This window comes from Salvelinus sp. IW2-2015, linkage group LG4q.1:29 (genome assembly GCF_002910315.2).
Source record: "Salvelinus sp. IW2-2015 linkage group LG4q.1:29, ASM291031v2, whole genome shotgun sequence".
NCBI lineage: Eukaryota > Metazoa > Chordata > Actinopteri > Salmoniformes > Salmonidae > Salvelinus > Salvelinus sp. IW2-2015.
This window is the reverse complement of record NC_036842.1, coordinates 87015688-87036302: the sequence shown is the minus strand read 5'-3', so window position 1 is coordinate 87036302 and position 20615 is coordinate 87015688. Positions and strand designations below refer to the sequence as shown.

The following is a 20615-nucleotide window of genomic DNA, read 5'->3' as shown; positions in this document are numbered from 1 at the left end:
TTAAGCTAAAAGTTCTGATCTGTTGCATCAGCCTCATTGCTTTTGAACTTTTTTTTATGCTAGTGGTTGTATTAATTTGGGATCGATTGCATCCCACAACGGTCCCAGAGTGTTTGGAATATTTATTTATTGCACCGAAGGAATATGTCAACTTTTTTTTACTATGGTGGATAGTAGATTGACATAGGCTAGTGCTTTTGCTGTTCGTTAAGCCTACTCATCTTGTTGGCTGACTAAAAGTAGGCTAAATGTGAACAGCTCGAACATCTTCAATATGCTCAGTAACGTYCCCGGTGTGTCTGTCTTCATTCACTTGTAGCCTACTTCTTAGCTGAAATGCCTGTGAAAAGGACCCAATCACGTGACGGGCATTGGCTACATCTGAGAGAGCCATGTGAGTGCGAAGTGCTTCGATGCACAGCAGCCGAGAATTATAATTATTATATTCAGCCGAAGGGCACAACACCCACTTTGGCTGCAAAAGGCATGGATTGTTTTATGGGGCATTACGGCTACACAAGGGGGTGCCGCTGGGAAAATTCAAGTCCTGGTGAGAATATTATCAAGTGCTTGTCAAATTGTGAATGAGACTGAAGTATGTGCAGCTTGTGACTTTTTTCAAATCATCATTAGAGTCCCATCATGCAGCCTTAGAATGTATTAAAAATCCGAACATATAGCCCGACGTTTGTATCACAACTAAAGTTGCATATATACCTCTAAATTAAGCATATAGGAGGACCAGTTTCTTTGTTAACCGCTCAACATAGAATAAAGCATATGTTCATGTTTGAAATAACCGGCTGTGCGCATGTGTGCACTTCCTTTGAAATTGTTTGGAGAAAATATCCTTTCTATTTTAGCAAGCTATGTTCAATTATATTCTTCATACTATAAAATAATATGAAATAATTCCACGGAATTCTAAGCAAATGTTGTCTGCTAAATTAACTAGTGCAGCCCACAAGCCATATGGCATAGCCAGATCAGAGCCTAACATAAGGACAACTCAAAGTATGCTATTCTGTTCTTCTGAAATGGACTACATTTTCTTCATATCATATTTATTTAGACTTGTCTAAAATAAATAATGGATTTATTGTGATTGTGTAGGCTATATTAAATGGATTTATTAGACTTTTTAAAATGTAGATTGTCCAAAGGTCTGCGTCAGTGGCTTGTAGGCTATGCGTGGAAGCCAGGAGATGCTAAACATGTTTGTCAATTACGGTGAGACCGGCAGTTATTTGCTTGACAATAACCGTCTGTCACAATTTCATGACCTCCACAGCCCTAGTTGTAACCTTAATTGTTTGTAAACCTGACCATCCAGATGGTTAACATTTTGTGTACAAATCACCCACCAAAGCCCTTTGCAAAGGTCATTACATAAACTAACTGTAGGCTCGACAAAGACATCAAAACATCACTGTGGAAATTCCCACGTTGAGCCAATAAGTTCGACTTTTTCTGCTTGTAGAGTGAATGATGACCTCTTGGCATTGAGGTTCACTCACTGTGCCATCTACTTTACACACAGCCTAACCCTTCTGTGTTTATAAAGTCAAGATATGGCCCTACATCAAGACAATTCATATTCTTGTTCAACATACCCAAGAAGCCTGGGATGTTGTTTTACTCTTTTGTCACAACAGATGGCATCTCTCCGTATCCTCAGCTTGGCTTACACCACTTCTGTTCTCTCCTGAATGACCCAACTTGGCAGATTTAGTGTGCTGGAAAGTTCAGCAGTGTGGATGCCTGCCCTGAATCTGCTCTACTGTATCCTCTGCCTGCCCATAGATAGCGGAAGACAAAGTGATAGAACGGAGTGTAACAGAGTAACAGACCCATGACTTCTTCCTTACTGTGTTCTCTCTGTGAATCAACACGGGTCAGTGAACTTGCTCACAATGTTGCTTTTACCTTCCCTATGAGGCAAAGACCACGACAAATCACAATAATGTACAAGAAATAGTTTACTCTGATTTCTAAGAGAAAGAAAGCTCATAGCTCATATTAAACAGCTAGCTTAAGGATATGATGAGACTACATTTAGATCCTATTTGGTTTGGCTTTTATTACGATTTTGTTATTTTTTTATCCCCACTGCAGAAATCCCCCATAGCCTACTTATTTTAGACCAACAGGAAACATTGTTTTGGCTATATTGATGGATTGTTTCTGTTCTTAGTATAGTGTCTTCCAAACCAAACTATTTCAGTCCACCACTGTTGCCAAACTCAGAATGTTTGTCCTGATGATAGTGGAAATTACATAAAATGTCCGTTTTTGTTACACTTGAGGCTGCATGATAATCTAGAACATCGGAGATATCCTTATATAGAATTAGGCCGAGAACTCTGAATTGTCCCTTATGGGCTGGGTTCCGGGACCCAGATTAATAAGGCTACTCTTGCACTCCTGGACACTTTCAGTAGATCATCTCCATTTGAAAGCGCTTAATCTGGGTCTGGGAAACCACTGAGCCCTTTTAAGGTGTGAAATTTGAATGAGCTGTTGTGTTGTCTGCAAGGGATGCTGGTAATCAACTGCCTTCTTCCCAGGCAGTGGCAATTTTAGCATGTAAATCTTGGTGGGTCAAATTCAACCAATATTTTTAGATGCCTACCAGCGACGCCACTACACTACACAATACATTAAATTCACGAAAGCGGTGAAAAACGGTGCCCACTAACTGTTAGGGGCTACATAAAGCTTGTCCCAAAAGCAGAGCTTTCCTTTCAGCACCATGGAGTGAAACCTTACCACCACTACACCTGGCTATCAGTGGAGCCTCGTCTGGCAGCGAAACAGTTCATTCAGCTTCATTTACTTGCCTTTTTTAAAACCCAAAGCTGATATAGCTGACTTGCTTAAATAATTATGGTTTCTACTGATTCCTTGTGGATTTGTGTAAGTCGATAAGAACCACATTCTCCTTCTATAATAACAAATGCCAACATGAGTTTTGACTTTTGAATCATACACAAACTTTATTACATTTATGTTCAGTAAATATCATAATCTTTTTGTTCATAACACTTAGCTCTAGTTATAAGCTAGTGCAAACCAACGAGCTCTGAGGTGGCCTATTCATTCAGCACTTAAGAAATGGACAGCAAAATACATTTAAATAAATCTTAGATCAGATAAATTCAGAAAGAGGCCTTAACGTTAGAGAGAGAGAGACAGAGCGAGGGGGTGAGAGTCAGTGGTTAGCCTACCATTTTGAAGTGTTATATTATGTTGTGTGTAAAGGATGGAAAATACAATCACGAGGATCCACAATATACTGACACAGACAGCACATTGCACAAACTAAACAACCCTCGCAATATTAACTGGAATTACATGGGTCTATTCCTGAACGTTTTGTTTTAACAAAAATATTTGAATGGGAATAGACTGTCACTGGCAAACATGGTTACAGACCCAACATTTATATAGTATCTCCTCCTGACGGTGAAAAGCACACGAGCTAATTAATACACAAAGTAAGCAAAATAATAAATGCATAATTGGAACATTGCCTAAAATTATAAGATAGACCTATAGTATATAAGACCTATAGTATATAAGCAATATAACAAAGGAGATGTACAAACTATAGCATAAGGGAACGATGAGCGAATAAAAGCCATAATTTCGATTAAGAAACAGATATAACCTATAAGCCTATTCGTACAACCACACAATTTAATGCATGCTATAATTCTGTCAAGCACATACTTATTCTCCTCCGCTTGTTAGTTATAAAGGTCGATGGCTCGTTATATGCGGTGTGTAGCTGAGCCACAATGTTTGATTTCCCCATTTATCCGTGTTAAACAGCATTGTCTACATGTGATGCACAATACTCATGTTTTGAGTCCTTTTCAGACAGAAGTTTTAAATCCTTAAACCCAGACGTGGACCACACTGCCTCTCCACAGAATAACAGGCAGGGGAAGAAAAATAGTGATTGCTTTGCGACTCTCGCAGTTAGCCACTGCTTCCTTCCAAACCACTCATTTCTGAATTTGAGATTTCCGACTTGTTGTATATTGTTTATGTCCAGCGGCCGATGAACGTTTGAGTTGTTTTCTCTCATTTACATTTACATTTTAGTCATTTAGCAGACGCTCTTATCCAGAGTGACTTTCAGTTAGTGCGTTCATCTTAAGATAGCTAGGTGGGACAACCATATCACAGGCATAGTAAGTATACTTTTCCTCAAAGTAGCTATCAGCAAAGTCAGAGCTAATGCAATTGTATATGTGTGTATTTATTTATTTGTGTATTTATTTTTTGGGAGGGTTGAGGTGAGTAGGGGTATTATTTAAGATACTCTTTGAAGAGGTAGGGTTTCAGGTGCTTTCAGAAGAAGGGCAGGGACTCTGCTGTCCAGGAGGAAGCTGGTTCCACCATTTGGGTGCCAGGACAGAGAAGACCTTGGACTGGGCTGAGCGGGAGCTGCCTTCCTGTTGAGGTGGGAGGGCCAAGAGACCAGAGGTGGCAGAACAGCATGCTCAGGTCAGGGTGTAGGGTTTTGCAGTGTTCTTGATTAGATACAGAGGCTCGGTGACACAAGCGGGGAGCCCAGCCAAGAACGAGTTGCAGTAGTCCAGACGGGAGATGACAAGTGCCTGGATTAGGACCTGCGCCGCTTCCTGTGTGCCGTAGGGTCATACTCCACGGTTGTTGTAGAGCATGAACCTGCAGGAGCGAGTCACTGCTTTGATATTTGCAGAGAATGACAGGGTGTTGTCCAGGGTCACGCCAAGGTTCTTTGGAGGAAGAACAGCTCCTTTTTGTCTAGGTTGAGCTTGAGGTGGTGGACCGACATCCAAGCTGAGATATCTGCCAGGCACGCAGAGATTCATGTCGCCACCTGGGTGTCAGAAGGGGGGGGGGGGTAGAAAAGTAGTTGCGAGTCGTCCGCATAGAAATGATAGGAGAGACCATGTGAGGATATGGCGGAGCCAAGTGACTTTGCGTATAGAGAAAAGAGGAGAGGGCCAAGAACCGAGCCCTGAGGGACACCAGTAGTGCGAGTACGTGGTGCATACAGAGATCCTCTCCACATCACCTGGTAAGAGTGGCCTGCCAGGTAGGATGCAATTCTAGTGTGCAGAGCCTGAGACCTCCCAGCCCTGAAAGGGTGGAGAGGATCTGATGGTTCACAGAGTCGACGGCAGCAGAAAGATCTAGGAAGATGAGAACAGAGGGGAGAGAGTCAGCTTTGGCAGTAGATTGCCGACTTCATTCATGATGACTACTTATCTAGTTTGCTAGCTAAGATTTCGAAAATATGATGTTGACATCAAAGCTACGGGAGAGATAACGTGGTCATCAGTCCAATCAAAGCTACGGGAGAGAACGTGATTTAACATCATTTTATCTGAAGCTAATGACCTTGAGCCTTCTTGGATGGACACTTTTACTGTAAATCTATGGTAGCACCCCAGGGGGGCTGTAACTGCCTAGCTCTCCCGTAGATTCTGCAGTGACTTAGTGTCCCAATGAGTGACAGAACCCTGAGCCAATCATGGCGCAACCAGAGAAGATTAACAACACCAAAGCTCTGTGCTTTCGCTGACTGCCCCTCCACCACAGATAGCACTGAGCAAGGCTTTTTTAACTCAAGGATTATTTGTTTTGTTTTTTACATTTGCTAAACTGATGCCAAATAATGCCAGAATTACATGCAAAACAGGTAGGTCTCAAAACAGGTGGGGCTCTGAATGATGGGTCACGAATGTTCCCAGTGGTGTTCTAGATTCTACTACAGACTGCTCAATTTGGAACACTTACTAGAGTTATTTAACTAATGTTCCAGATTGGTGGAATTTCCAAGCTTGTTGTTTTAAAATGAGCAAAGAATTGGTGGAATTACCAAACTTGTTTTTCACCAATAGAAAGATTTTGATTCCAAACGGAGGGAAACATAACGTGGTGAAATGGGTAGAGAAGAAAATTAGCCACATTAACAAAAAACGAAAGAAAACAAATGTGTCAGTTGTTATTATTTATAGGTCTACTTCGGCTCTTAAATACCTTTTATAGGACCTGGCATCTATTTTGACTTTGTAGCCACCTRCTGTGATGACAGCAACATGATGTTGTATTTCCACCCCTGGAGGATGAGGAGTGTAGCCCTAAGTCATGCTGCGTTAAACTCTAATTTAATGTTAATGGATATTACATAATGCATATTTTGTAATGTAGCACTTTCAAATCCTTTCATCCAGGTTGAAACCCTTGGATCTCCCGAGCAAGTGAAAACGGACAACAACAAAAAACACTGTCTTATTTTAGTTAGTCGTCTGCAGGTCCATACACCCTCCGCGACTGTCTTCCTGGGCCCTCTGAAGTGCTGCCAAAAGCAATCATGCTGTTTGTTATATATATCATATTATGACGGTAACACATAGGAAGGAGGGATAACTCGGGGTAATTGTCGACTAGGACCATATAGCGGAGAGAGTGTGATTGATTTAGTTTGATAACTGATGAAAGCGCGGGTTCTCAAGGTGTTTTCTCTCTGTTAGCTCAAAGGGGTTCTGATGCAGGGTTTTTGTTAGGAAAAGTTTGCGCCGGACATTTGACCGGCAACATTTTAATTTACCGGACATTTTAGTTATCTTCCTGACCCATATGCATTGGGTGCGTAACCTGATTAGGGCTTCTACCCACGGTGCTCAGAATGACAGAAATCACATTTAGATTATCAATATTAACAGAACATGCAAGACGAGGATGTAACCATGTGCAGTCCTTCTTACCGATGTGCACTTTGAAGATGTTAGAATAACTGTCCACATATATTTTTCCTAAGCCAACAAGACGAGTAACAAACAGCGAAATCACTAGCCTATATCAATCTACTATCCCCCATAGTAGAAAAGTTTACATCGGTGTGGTCAGCTTGTTGAGAAAATAAAGAGCTGATTCCAAACAGGCTCTGGGACAGCTGTGGAAGATAAATTCCTACAACCAATAGCCCTAGGCTACATAAAATAAAATAAATACGCTACATGACCAAAAGTATCGTCGAACATGCTCGTCGAACATCTCATTCCAAAATCATTGGCATTAATATGGAGTTGGTCCCCATTTTGCTGCTGTAACAGCCTCCACTCTTCTAGGGAGGCTTTCCACTAGATGTTGGAACATTACTGCGGGGACTTGCTTCCATTCAGCCACGAGCATTAGTGAGGTCTGCGACTGATGTTGGGCGATTAGGCCTGGCTCGCAGTCGGCGTTCCAATTCATCCCAAAGTTGTTTGATGGGGTTGAGATCAGGGCTCTGTGCAGGCAAGTCAAGTTCTTCCACCCGACCTCGAAAGACCATATCTGTATAGACCTCGCTTTGTGCACCGGGGCATTGTCATGCTGAAAAAGGAACTTCCCCAAACTGTTGCCACAAAGTTGAAAGCACAGAATCGTCTACAGTGTCACTATATGCTGTAGTGTTAAGATGTTCCGTCACTGGAACTAAGGGTCTTAACCCAAACTATAAAAAACAGCCCCAGACCATTATTCTTCCTCCACTAAACTTTACAGTTGGCACTGTGCATTTGGGCAGGTAGCGTTTTCCTGGCATCCGTCAAACTCAGATTAGGCCATCAGACTGACAGATGGTGACGTGTGATTCATCACTCCAGAGAACGCTTTTCCACTGCTCCAGAGTCCAATGTCGGTGAGCTTTACTCCACTCCAGCAGATGCTTGGCACTGCGTACAGTGATCTTAGGCTGCTCCGCCATGAAACCCATTTCATGAAGCTTCCCACAAACAGTTATTTTCTGACGTTGCTTCCGGAGGCAGATTGGAACTCGGTAGTGAGTGTTACAACCAAGCACAGGCGTTTTTTTACAGGCTTCAGCATTTGGCGGCCCCGTTCTGTGAGCTTGTGTGGCCTACCACTTTACGGCTGAGCCGTTGTTGCTCCTAGATGTATCCACTTACAATAACAGCACTGACAGTTTACCGGGGCAGCTCTAGCAGGGCGAACTGACTTAGAAAAGTGGCCTATGACGTTGCCACATGTCACGTTCCTGACCTTATTTCCCTTGTTTTGTATTTATTTAGTATGGTCAGGGCGTGAGTTGGGGCGGGCAGTCTATGTTATTTGTTTCTATGTTTAGGTTTGTTGGTTTGGCCTAATATGGTTCTCAATCAGACAGGTGTTTGTCATTGTCTCTGATTGGGAGCCATATTAAGGTAGGCTGTTTTCACTGGTTGTTTGTGGGTGAGTGTTGCCGTGTCTGTGTTTGTTCGCCACACGGTACTGTTTTCGTTCGTTTGTTCACGTCGTTTATTATTTTGTCAAGTGTTTTTCGTCTTCGTTGCTATAATTAAAATATGTATTCAAACCACGCTGCGCTTTGGTCCTTGCTCCTCAGACGAGGAGGAAGACGAGCGTTACACCACATTGAAAGTCATTAAGTTCTTCTGTAAAGCCATTCTACTCTCAATGTTTTTCTATGGAGATTCCATGTCTGTGTGCTCAAATAAAATCTATGTTTGTCACATGCACAGGATACAGAAGATGTAAACAGTACAGTGAAGTGGTTACTTGCATAGATATTTTATCATTATTAGATGACGCTTACCAAACACACTTGTCTAAATTGATGGGTCATGTGAAGGAAATGCTATAACCACCCCCAGCCACATCTAGCTAGGTGGATGGGTCACTATTGTCTAGACATGTACACAGAAACACCTGGCTAATTAGATGGGCCATGTAATAATAGGGCCGACTTGGATTCTATTGTTTAGACATGTAGCTAGCTAGCTAAACAATGAACTGGCATAATCCCAACTCATACTACTACCAATACAAACATTGTCATAGCTGTAGTATGAATCTGCAGGTAGCTAAAGCTAACCAACTAGGTTCAATGTTAGCTTGCTAACATTAGGCTATAAGGAGCAATGCAAATGGATTTCTGATTCAAATAATATTTGTACAGAGATCATTCACGTAATGTTAGCTAGAGAGCCAGCAAGCTAACGTTTGCAGCTAACTAACAGTACACTTTAACTTGCAATAAAATGACTTTCTGACAAAATTAGAAAGTTATATCTGAAAATGTAGCTAGACTCTTACCCGTACACATGGATGAACGCTTCACGGCAGACTGGAACCATTTAACTCAGTTTTGTTGGAGCTACATCTTGTTTGGCCAGCATTATGTCAAGTCACTCCGGTTCACACTGACCGTGACGTGTGCAGAAGGTGGCCCATCACATCTCCCAACTGATCTGTTGATATCAGCGCCTGCTAAATTCAGGGAATCGTTGAGAAAAGTTGCAAAACTTTTGTGGTTCTCGATGGCTGTTATATCTTTCAAAAACGGTGCGGTAGAAAGGATTGTCAACACATACTAAACAACTCACGTTATAAATAGAAGCACTCTACATGGCAGACCAATCCAAACTCATCTCCCGTCACGTCCAGCCCATCCATTATCTCAGCCTGGCTTTTTCTGTGGCTAAACCAATTAGGCTCGTAATTTTAACAATTTTATTTGTATTTATGGATGGAAAACAAGTTTGTTATTAAAGCACATGAAAGTTCACATGTTCCAGAAGGCATTTCTGCCCCCCAATTTTTTTTTTCAAATGCCTCTCCTGTGAAGTAGTGACTCGCGACATACGCCTAGTTTCTTGAAACGAGTCACATATATATTGTGTATGTTAATAAGCAATGAGTCTGATGCAACAGATCAAAACGGTTATCTTAACATTTTGATGAACTGTTATTTCTTGACATTATAAGCACAACAATGATGTTCGTTCCATAATGCAATTAGCGGGAAAACACCTTTGTCAAAAGGGCACCGCAAATGCCAGTGGTTTTGTGACAAAATGTCAGTTTGAGATTTAGAAAGGGAGGAGATCTAATAGGCTACTTTGATGCAAGGTAAGACATGCCTCATATGTACTAGAACGTTCAGGTTTCAAACAATGAAGTATATTTTTTCAAAATGCATAGCCTCCAGCTCATTGCAATGTGGTGTGTGACGTGCTGATGAAGTTTGTCTTCTTTTGCCGTTTGAGATGCTGCAGCAGCAGGTCTCGCGCTGTCTGACATGTTTTCTGCTCAAAGGCTCTGTATGCTGTATGTGTGTGACAAGATATATAAAGAATATACTATCTCTTAAACATGCAGCAATTTAATTTCACCAAATTATGCAAATTAACCTACAGACTGATAAGCATGACTAGTCAAATGTATTTCCATCAATGAATAGGCTAAAAAGCATTATTTTGGCATTTGTGATTTTTTTTATATCTTCTCCCGGACAATTGGCCGGGTGTGAGTGGACCATTTCAGTTTGTCCGTGATGTGTACGCAGAGGAACTTAACTTTCCACCTTCTCCACTACTGTCCCGTCGATGTGGATAGGGGGGGTGCTCCCTCTGCTGTTACCTGAAGTCCACGATCATCTCCTTTTTTGTTTTGTTGACGTTGAGTATGAGATTATTTTCCTGACACCACACTCCGAGGGCCCTCACCTCCTCCCTGTAGGCCGTCTCGTCGTTGTTGGTAATCAAGCCTACCACTGTAGTGTCGTCCGCAAACTTGATGATTGAGTAGGAAGGGTGCATGGCCACGCAGTCATGGGTGAACAGGGAGCACAGGAGAGGGCTGAGAACGCATCCTTGTGGGGCCCCAGTGTTGAGGATCAGCGGGGTGGAGATGTTTCCTACCCTCACCACCTGGGGACTATCCAGTAGCAGCTCACTTTGTTGAAGCTAACCATCCCATCTCCACCCTCAAATACACAGCCATTGAGCATGTTGCTCTACCAAGGAGCAGGTAGTAACATTGAGATCCTACTACTAGAAAGGGAGGCTTACTGGATATCCTATCGAAAAACATTGACCCGTAGTGGTCTGAATATTGACTTTGATCTCAGGCCCTTGTGAACAAATGTTCCTTTATGAACAAGTCTTATAAATTGAAAAAAGTATTTTTACAGCTTATTAGCGTACACCTAATATGTTCCCCCTGTTGATGATGTTCATTATATATTAAGGTTGAACCAAAAGATTACATGTAACAAAAATGAAATGAAATTCGAAATTATGTGAAATTGAATAAAACAACAATGTATGTTGATGCTAATATGATGTACAGTATTCCATTATGTTTCTATATGATAATATATTTAATATGCCATATACTATTTTAACAGTTTACCAAATTAATTTTAATTAACTTAATCATTATGACACACCCCTCACTACTGTCATTGGTTACACTAATTGCACTGTGTGTCTACATAACCTGGTTCAAGTATTCATGAGAAAGGGAGGACCCTGAGGAAGCCACAGTGATGCCGAAACGTTGGTAAATACCCATTTAATTGCTGGGAGATTAAACATGAAGTGTGCAACTTTCTTTATTTAGGTAATATATACATGTATATACATGTAAACAGGAGGAATAGTGACCAGTAGCAGGATAAATAATGAATGAGCAGCAGTTTAATGGAGTAATACTAATCAATAATCATTTTAGCTGCAGCGTAGGTTGTATCGGCATGAGTAGAGACCTGTGGATGGACACAGAGTCAGTGTGGATAGTCTGTGGGAGCGGGAGAGCAGTAGTTGTTAGCCATTTAACAGCCTTATGGCCAGGGGATAGAAACTGTTTAGAAGTGTTTTTGTCTGAGCCTTGATGCACCGGTACCGACTKGAGCATGGAGAACTTGAAGAATTTGTTGTGAATTACTTGTAAACTTCATACTTTTTATTAGTTCCAATAGGCCAGAGGTAGGCAACTAGATTCAGCCGCGGGATGATTTTTGTTGGAGCTCATGGTCAGTGGGCCGGTACATAATTCTAATAATTTGTACACTGCAAATTGACCAGAACTAAGTCTAAAAAGAGATTGTTTTTGAAAAGAACAATTTCATACCTTGAATTACATTGAATTAAAATGGTTAGTTTTTTTACCAAAAACTTTTGGGGTGGCAAGAAAATTACCAACCACTGCAATAGGCTTACATCAAAATGATAGAACAACAAAATGTGTATAAAATCGTGCAGAAGTGCATAGTAACTCGTTATAAGGTTGTGCAATTGACCTTTATCGGTAAATGAAGGGCGTGATTTTGGCTCAGCGTTGTTGGGTTGTGTCTGAAACTGTACCACAATGGAGCATTTGTTATTTTACAGTTTTATCCTAATATAGGCGTAATCCTCTACAAACTCATAATTCAAAGCTCCATGACAAGTTCTGAGTCCACTGAAGCAATTGATTCATTGTATACTGCATTTGGCCTTTTGTACTTCTCCAACATAAATATTATTTTTGAATTATCTGACAGGCTAGTTTTTGAGGTGTCAAATGGTCGGCCACTTTAAATCATATTGCAGGCAGGTAAACAGTTTACGGACGTTATGTTTGACAACACTCTAAGAATTTACCACAGCACACTGCTGGATTTCACAGTCACACAATCTCAGTTTAAACTGCTGAACTCAACACGACAGTCATTGAATTCCATACTTCACACCTACTCCTCTGTTTCCTCGAGGCTCAGACCAGGCCTCTGTAGTAAATCCTACATACTATGCTACCGCTGTGCTTCTGTTAAGTCTGGATTAGCATTTCTTCTTTCTTTTTTGTAAGACAAAAGTAACAACATGCGTTGCATTCCCTGCCATGTTATTTTCTGTACCTTCATTTGCCTCCCTAGTTCACAACCAGTAAAAAGCTTTAAAATGTCTCCTCCTGGGTTTCCTCCAAAAATGACTCTGTAATTGCAACAGATAAGAGATAAGGAATTGAGTCACATGCATGCCGGGAAAGTTCTACCTTGCTTAATCTTTCATTTAGAGTGCTCTACTGATATGGTGTGTGAAGTGAGTAACTCCTAACATGCCTATCCTGGTGTCCTCCATCAGCCTGAATTTGTCACTTATAACTATCTTGCCATATTTATCATGTAGATATGCTAACATGTAAGGGAAAGTCTTAAACCGATATGGTGTGTTTACTCTGTGCTGTGTATATACTGAGTTTCCGAACTCTATGTTAACCCATTGCTCTGTTGCAGTGCATTCCTAAGAAGAACATCTTAAAATTCAACAATAAGTCTATTTAAATAGGCTCATTCAAGGTTGTATTACTCCTCCTCTTTCTTCTCCTCCAGGCCCTGTCGTTGATCGTTCTCCCCTTCATCCCAGCCTCCAACCTCTTCTTCCCTGTGGGCTTTGTGGTGGCAGAGAGGGTGCTCTATGTGCCCAGTATGGGATTCTGTGTCCTCGTGGCACATGGCTTCAGGATTGTCTCCCATAAGAGGTGAGTATACAGGAGTTAGCCTGGTTGCCAGATCTGTTTGTGATCTTTCCAATGACCAAAGGAGTTGGCAAGATGGCACAAACAAATCTGGTACCATTTGGAGGTAGTAGTTTCCTTCCAACACAAACTCACATGGAGTGTAATGGGGTAATAAACATCTCCCAAGCATAAAATAAGTACTTTAAAAATGGACCACTCTCAAGGATGGTTTACGGACACAGATAATAAACCTAGTCTTGGACTAAGAACTTTTCATCGACCTGGCCAAGGCTTTCGACTCTGTCAATCACCACATTCTTATTGGCAGACTCAACAGCCTTGGTTTGTCAAATGATTCCCTCGCCTGGTTCACCAACTACTTCTCAGACAGAATTCAGTGTGTCAAATCGGAGGGCCTGTTGTCCGGACCTCTGGCAAACTCTATGGGGGTGCCACAGGGTTCAATTCTCGGGCCGACTCTCTTCTCTGTATACATCAATGATGTCGCTCTTGCTGCTGGTGATTCTCTGATCCACCTCTACGCAGACGACACCATTCTGTATACTTCTGGCCCTTTGGACACTGTGTTAACTTCTCTGGGGCAGGTGGGATGCAAACGTCCCACCGGCCAATAGCCAGGGAAAATACAGCGCGCCATATTCAAATAACATGATATAAAAATCTAACTTTCATTAAATCACACATGTAAGATACCAAATTAAAGCTACACTCGTTGTGAATACAGCCAACATGTCAGATTTCAAAAAAGCTTTTCGGCGAAAGCATAAGATGCTATTATCTGATGATAGCACAAAAGTAAACAAAGAGAGAAGCATATTTCATCACTGCAAGCACGACACAAAACGCAGAAATAAAATATAAATCATGCCTTACCTTTCACGAAATTCTTTTGTTGGCACTCCAATATGTCCCATAAACATCACAAATGGTCCTTTTGTTCGATTAATTCCGTCGATATATATCTAAAATGTAAATTTATTTGGACCGTTTCATCCAGAAAAACACAGCTTCCAACTTTCGCCAAGTCACTACAAAATATATCAAAAGTTACATGTAAACTTTACCAAAACATTTCAAACTACTTTGGTAATACAACGTTAGGTATTTTTAAACGTTAATAATCGATCAATTTGAAGACGGGATGATCTGTGTTCAATACAAAAAAGAAAACAATCTGACGCAACTTTTTTCGTAACGTGACTCTCAAAATATTTACTTCATGTGACCCTCATTTACGATAGCCCTACTTCTTCACTACACAAAGGAATAACCTCAACCGATTTCCAAGGACTGGTGACATCCAGTGGAAGCGGTAGGAACTGCAAGCAAGTCCATTAGTAATCTGGTGTCTCTAAAAAAAACTAATTGAAAAGACAGTGACATCAAAAAAAATACAAATTCTGAATGGTTTGTCCTCAGGGTTTTGCCTGCTACATAAGTTCTGTTATTCTCACAGACATGATTCAAACAGTTTTAGAAACTTCAGAGTGTTTTCTATCCAAATCTACTAATAATATGCATATCTTATATTCTGGGGATGAGTAGCAAGCAGTTGAATTTTGGCATGCTATTTTTCCCGAAAGTGAAAATGCTGCCCCCTGCCCTCAAGAAGTTAACTAACCTCCAGACAAGCTTCAATGCCATACAACTCTCCTTCCGTGGCCTCCAACTGCTCTTAAACCTTTGAACAACTTCATCAGATGACAGTCTTATGACATCATGTTATACAATACATTTATGTTTTGTTCGAAAATGTGCATATTTATAGCTACAAATCGTGGTTTTACATTGGCGACATGGTCAGAAATGGCTCCAAAACAGCCAGAATAATTAGAGAGCAACGTGAAATACAGAAATACTCATCATAAACTTTGCTGAAAAATACATGTTGTACATATAATTAAAGATACACTGGTTCTTAAAAAATAACTTTAGTAAAAAGCACAGCATGCAATCATCTGAGACAGCGCTCAGCCATTCTCCGCCATGTTGGAGTCAACAAAAATACGAAATAACATCATAAATATTCCCTTACCTTTGATGAACTTTCATCAGAATGCAGTGACAGGAATCCTAGTTCCACAATAAATAAATTTAGAATGTCCATTTCTTCTGTCGAATTAGCAACTTTGGCTAGCATGTGTAGCTCACGTGTCCATGAAGATTTGACGCATGAACGAAAAATTCAAAAAGTGATAATAAAAGTCGAATAAACTGGTCAAACTCAGTTGATAATCCATCTTTAGGATGTTTTTCTCATATATATCCAATAACGTCCCAGACGGAGCATTTCTTCGTGTCTACCTAACGCATTGCAGACAAAGATATGACAAACCCAAGTGCGTAGCCAAATACTGCCAATATGGCTGACCTCTCACTCCAACGACTCTCATCTTGTCCCAAATAAGGCTAGGCACTTCATTCCACCTTCTACTGCCTGTTGACATCTAGTGGAAGGCGTATGAAGTGGATACAGATCCATAAATACAAGACAATTGAATAGGCGATGCCTTTCACAGAGACCCATTTCAGAATTTTCACTTCCTGTTTGGAAGTTTGCCTGCCAAATGAGTTCTGTTTTACTCACAGATATAATTCAAACAGTTTTAGAAGCTTCGGAGTGTTTTCTATCCAATAGTAATAATAATATGCATATCATATGATCTAGGACAGAGTACGAGGCCGTTTAAATTGGGCACAATTTTATCCAAAAGTGAAAAGGGCGCCCCCTATTTCCAAGGGCACCAGCTTTCAGAGCAGCTCACAGATCACTACACCTGTACATAGCCCATCTGCAAATAGCCCATCCAACTACCTCATCCACATACTGTATTTATTTATTTATCTTGCTGCTTTGCACCCCTGTATCTCTACTTGCACAGTCATCTTCTGCACATCTACCATTCCAGTGTTTTTTTTGTTGCTATATTGTAATTACTTCGCCACCATGGCCTATTTATTGGCTTACCTCCCTTATCTTACCTCATTTGCACACACTGTACAGGCGTGGCCAAAGGTTTTGAGAATGACACAAATATTAATTTTCACAAAGTCTGCTGCCTCAGTTTGTATGATGGCAATTTGCATATACTCCAGAATGTTATGAAGAGTGATCAAATGAATTGCAATTAATTCCAAAGTCCCTCTGTGCCATGCAAATGAACTGGATCCCAAATAAACATTTGCCCTGCCACAAAAGGACCAGCTGACATCATGTCAGTGATTGTTAGTGTTGACGAGGACAAGGCTGGAGATCACTCTGTCATGCTGTTTGATTTCGAATAACAGACTGGAAGCTTACCTGCAAGGAAACACATGCCGTTACCATTGCTTTGCACAAAAAGGGCTTAGCAGGCAAGGATATTGCTGCCAGTAAGATTGCACCTAAATCAACCATTTATCGGATCATTAAGAACTTCAAGGATAGCAGTTCAATTGTTGTGAAGAAGGCTTCAGGGCGCCCAAGAAAGTCCAGCAAGCGTCAGGACCGTCTCCTAAAGTTGATTCAGCTGCGGGATAGGGGCACCACCAGTACAGAGCTTGCTCAGGAATGGCAGCAGGCATGTGTGAGTGCATCTGCACGCACAGTGAGGCGAATACTTTGGAGGATGGCCCGGTGTCAAGAAGGGCAGCAAAGAAGCCACTTCTCTCCAGGAAAAACATCAGGGACAGACAGATATTCTGCAAAAGGTACAGGGATTGGACTGCTGAGGACTGGGGTATAGTCATTTTCTCTGAATCCCCTTTCCGATTGTTTGGGGCATCTGGGGAAAAAAGCTTGTCCGGAGAAGACAAGGTGAGCGCTACCATCAGTCCTGTGTCATGCCAACAGWAAAGCATCCTCAGACCATTCGTGTGTGGGGTTGCTTCTCAGCCACGGGAGTGGGCTCACTCACAATTTTGCCTAAGAACACAGCCATGAATAAAGAATGGTACCAACACATCCTCTGAGAGCAACTTCTCCCAACCATCCAGGAACAGTTTGGTGACGAACAATGCCTTTTCCAGCATGATGGAGCACCTTGCCATAAGGCAAAGTGGCTCGGGGAACAAAACAAGCAGCAAACTTCGTGGAAATCAATATTTGTGTCATTCTCAAAACTTTTGGCTACGACTGTATATAGACTTTTTCTACTATATTATTGACTGTATGTTTGTTTATTCCATGTGTAACTCTGCTATATGTGTCGAACTGCTTTGCTTTATCTTGGCCAGGTCGCAGTTGTAAATTAGAACTTGTTCTCAACTAACCTACCTGGTTAAATAAAGGTGAAATAAAAAAAATAAAAAGAAGCACTTTCAATCGTCCAAGACAATGCTTAATCTGTGTCCAGGAAACCAGCCCTCAGTGTCTGTAGCCACAATTCAAAACCAAATTGAACCAATAGAAACCATTTATCAATTTGAGTGGGGGTATTATTTGTGCTTTCTATTGTCTTTTAACAGAATCACCATTTTTCTATTTGCTTTCTCCCTCTATTGACCAGACACTTGAGGAAGATCTCCTGGCTGATGATTGGAGTGCTCCTCGCCACACACGCAGTTAAGACCTTCAACAGAAACTGGGACTGGGAATCTGAATATACACTGTTTACCTCAGCCCTAAAAGTATGTCGTCCACATCTCCTCATTCTTGGCCTAACTTACAATAAACTCACCAAGATTGTTCTCCTCGTTTGTTTTTCCTCAGTTTTCCTCAGTTTTCTTTGATTGATTGCCATGTCTCCCCTCAGGTCAACAAGAACAACGCCAAGCTATGGAATAATGTTGGTCATGCTCTGGAAAATCAAAACAATTACGAAAAAGCTCTGAGATATTTCCTTCAGGCCACCCGGGTCCAACCAGGTAAGACATCTCCCATTATTGTCTGGTGGGCTTCAAGGCTATGATGAAGATGAGACGATGACAAGATAGCAAGATTTTGATCAATATAGTATAATATAGAGTCTGATCAATGGTGTTACTATGAAAAACATTGAGTTAAAGTACTTGTAATGTAAATTAGTTGCATTGTAATTAAATATTTGCGAAGTTTCACCACCCAATAGTTTCTGTAAGCTCATTAACCCGATCAGGATTTCCTGCTTTTTCTAATCTTTCAGCATCAGTCTGCTTGTCATAACCATGATGTTGAACACTTCACTTCAGCCTGCTGGTTCCCAGAAGGCAATTGTTTTGGGTTTCTTACAAGGAAGCTGTTGTTTTTTTTACAAGGAACACAAAAGTAATTTGAACTTGAGGCCTGTCACCATCCACTCCAAGGTTCCACGCCTACACATTTCCGTTATTAGGTTCTATAGAATGAAACATGATTTTTCACACTTTCTATATACACTTCTTGTATAGTGCCGTGAAAAAGTATTTGCCCTCTTTCAGATTTTCTCTACTTTTTGCATATATTTTATACTGAATGTTATCAGATCTTCAACCAAAACCTAATATTAGAGAAATGGAACCTGAGTTTACAAGTAACAAAAAAAAGTATACTTATTTTATTTATTTAAAGTTATGCAACACCCAATTTCCGTGTGTGAAAAAGGAATTACCCCCTTGCACTCAATAACTGGTTGTACCACCTTTAGCTGCAATGACTGCAACCAAATGCTTCCTGTAGTTGTTGATCAGTCACTCACATCACTGTGTAGGAATTCTGACCCACTCTTGCATGCAGAACTGATTTAACTCAGCTACATTTGTGGGGTTTCAAGCATGAACTGCTCGTTTCAAGTCCTGCCACAACATTTCAATTGGGATTAGGTCTGGATTTTGACTAGACCATTTCAAAACTTCAAATTTGTTGCTTTTTAGACATTTTCATGTAGACTTGATTGTGTGTTTTGGATCATTGTCTTGCTGCATGACCCAGCTGCGCTTTAGATTCAGCTCACAGACAGATGGCCTGACATTCTCCTGTAGAATTCTCTGATACAGAGCAGAATTCATGGTTCCTTCTATTAAGGCAAGTTGTCCAGGTCCTGAGGCAGCAAAGCATCCCCAAACCATCACAGTACCACCACCATGCTTTACAGTTGGTATGAGATTCTTACTGTGGAATGCAGTGTTTGTATTTCGCCATGCGTAATGGGATACATGTCATCCAAAAAGTTGATTCAAGTTTGCCAAAAAGCAAATTGAGACTGATCAACAACTACAGGAAGCATTTGGTTGCAGTCATTGCAGCTAAAAGTGGCTCAACCAGTTAGAGTGTAAGGGGGCAATTACTTTTTCACACGGCATTGGGTGTTGCATAACTTTGTTTATGAAATAGATGAAATAAGTATATGATTGTTGTGTTATTTGTTCACTCAGGTTCCCTTTATCTAATATTAGGTGTTTGTTGAAAATCTGATAACATTCATTATCCAAAATATGCAAAAGTAGAGACAATTAGAAAGGGGGCAAGTATTTTTTCACAGGGCTGTATAGTTTACAAATACTTAATCTCTAAAATACACATTTTACAACCCATTTCTCACTAGCCAAATGCCAATTTTAACCTAATGAAATATCCTGTGACATCACCGTGGCTTTGGCAGTCTTAACCATGTCAATGCCTCATACAAGCTGCTCCGCTCGTTAAACCCCACAGCCACCCGCCGCCGCAGTAGAGCTGTATTGTGTGGTCCTATTGAATGGATGCATTCCAAAAGTAGTGCACTATATTGAATGTAGGGTGCCAATTGGCACACACACAATGTTCTGCTAAACTCCATCAGATCAGATGTACTACCAGTGTCCAGCCAAGCCGCCACCTGACTGCCTGGGCATATGCTCCTAATCCCTAATCCCCACGCAGGCTTGATATCCCTGCCAAATTGTCATTGCTAACCCATGTGCCTTCTCCTGTGGCATGTCCCTGCAGATGACATTGGAGCCCATATGAATGTGGGAAGGACCTACAAGAACCTGAATAAGTCCAAGGAGGCTGAGGACGCCTACCTGGTTGCCAAATCCCTCATGCCACAGGTATGTGACAAGGCCACACACACCCAGGTGTATTTAAGAGGGAAAACATCAGTCGTGTTTGTTATTCCCACTGTTTCACCTTCATCAACCTTTGAGGGACATGACGACGAGAGGAATCGGTAGCTGGGAGGTAACAGCAGCGAGTGGGAGGAACAGTGTTGTTCATTGTGCCAGGGCCAGGATTTTAAACCAAATCCCTCTACATGTTAAGTTGTGTTTTCTATGTGTTGTCAGCTGCATTCACCCTTTTGAATTTATATGATTTATTTAACCCTTTTATTTATCCAGACAAGTCAGTTATGAACAAATTCTAATTTACAATGTCGTCCTGTCAAAGCTTG

General features: G+C 41.1%; 1 protein-coding gene across 1 annotated transcript in view; it reads left to right on the top strand.

Moving 5' to 3' along the window:
- The window catches only part of tmtc3 (transmembrane O-mannosyltransferase targeting cadherins 3), a 131908-nt gene that overhangs the window by 77659 nt on the left and 33634 nt on the right, over nucleotides 1–20615 (top strand). The window contains exons 8-11 of the mRNA XM_023986028.2: nucleotides 13160–13308; nucleotides 17796–17916; nucleotides 18042–18153; nucleotides 20171–20274. Coding sequence (XP_023841796.1) covers nucleotides 13160–13308; nucleotides 17796–17916; nucleotides 18042–18153; nucleotides 20171–20274 — 486 coding nt within the window. The remainder of the gene's footprint in view (nucleotides 1–13159; nucleotides 13309–17795; nucleotides 17917–18041; nucleotides 18154–20170; nucleotides 20275–20615) is intronic.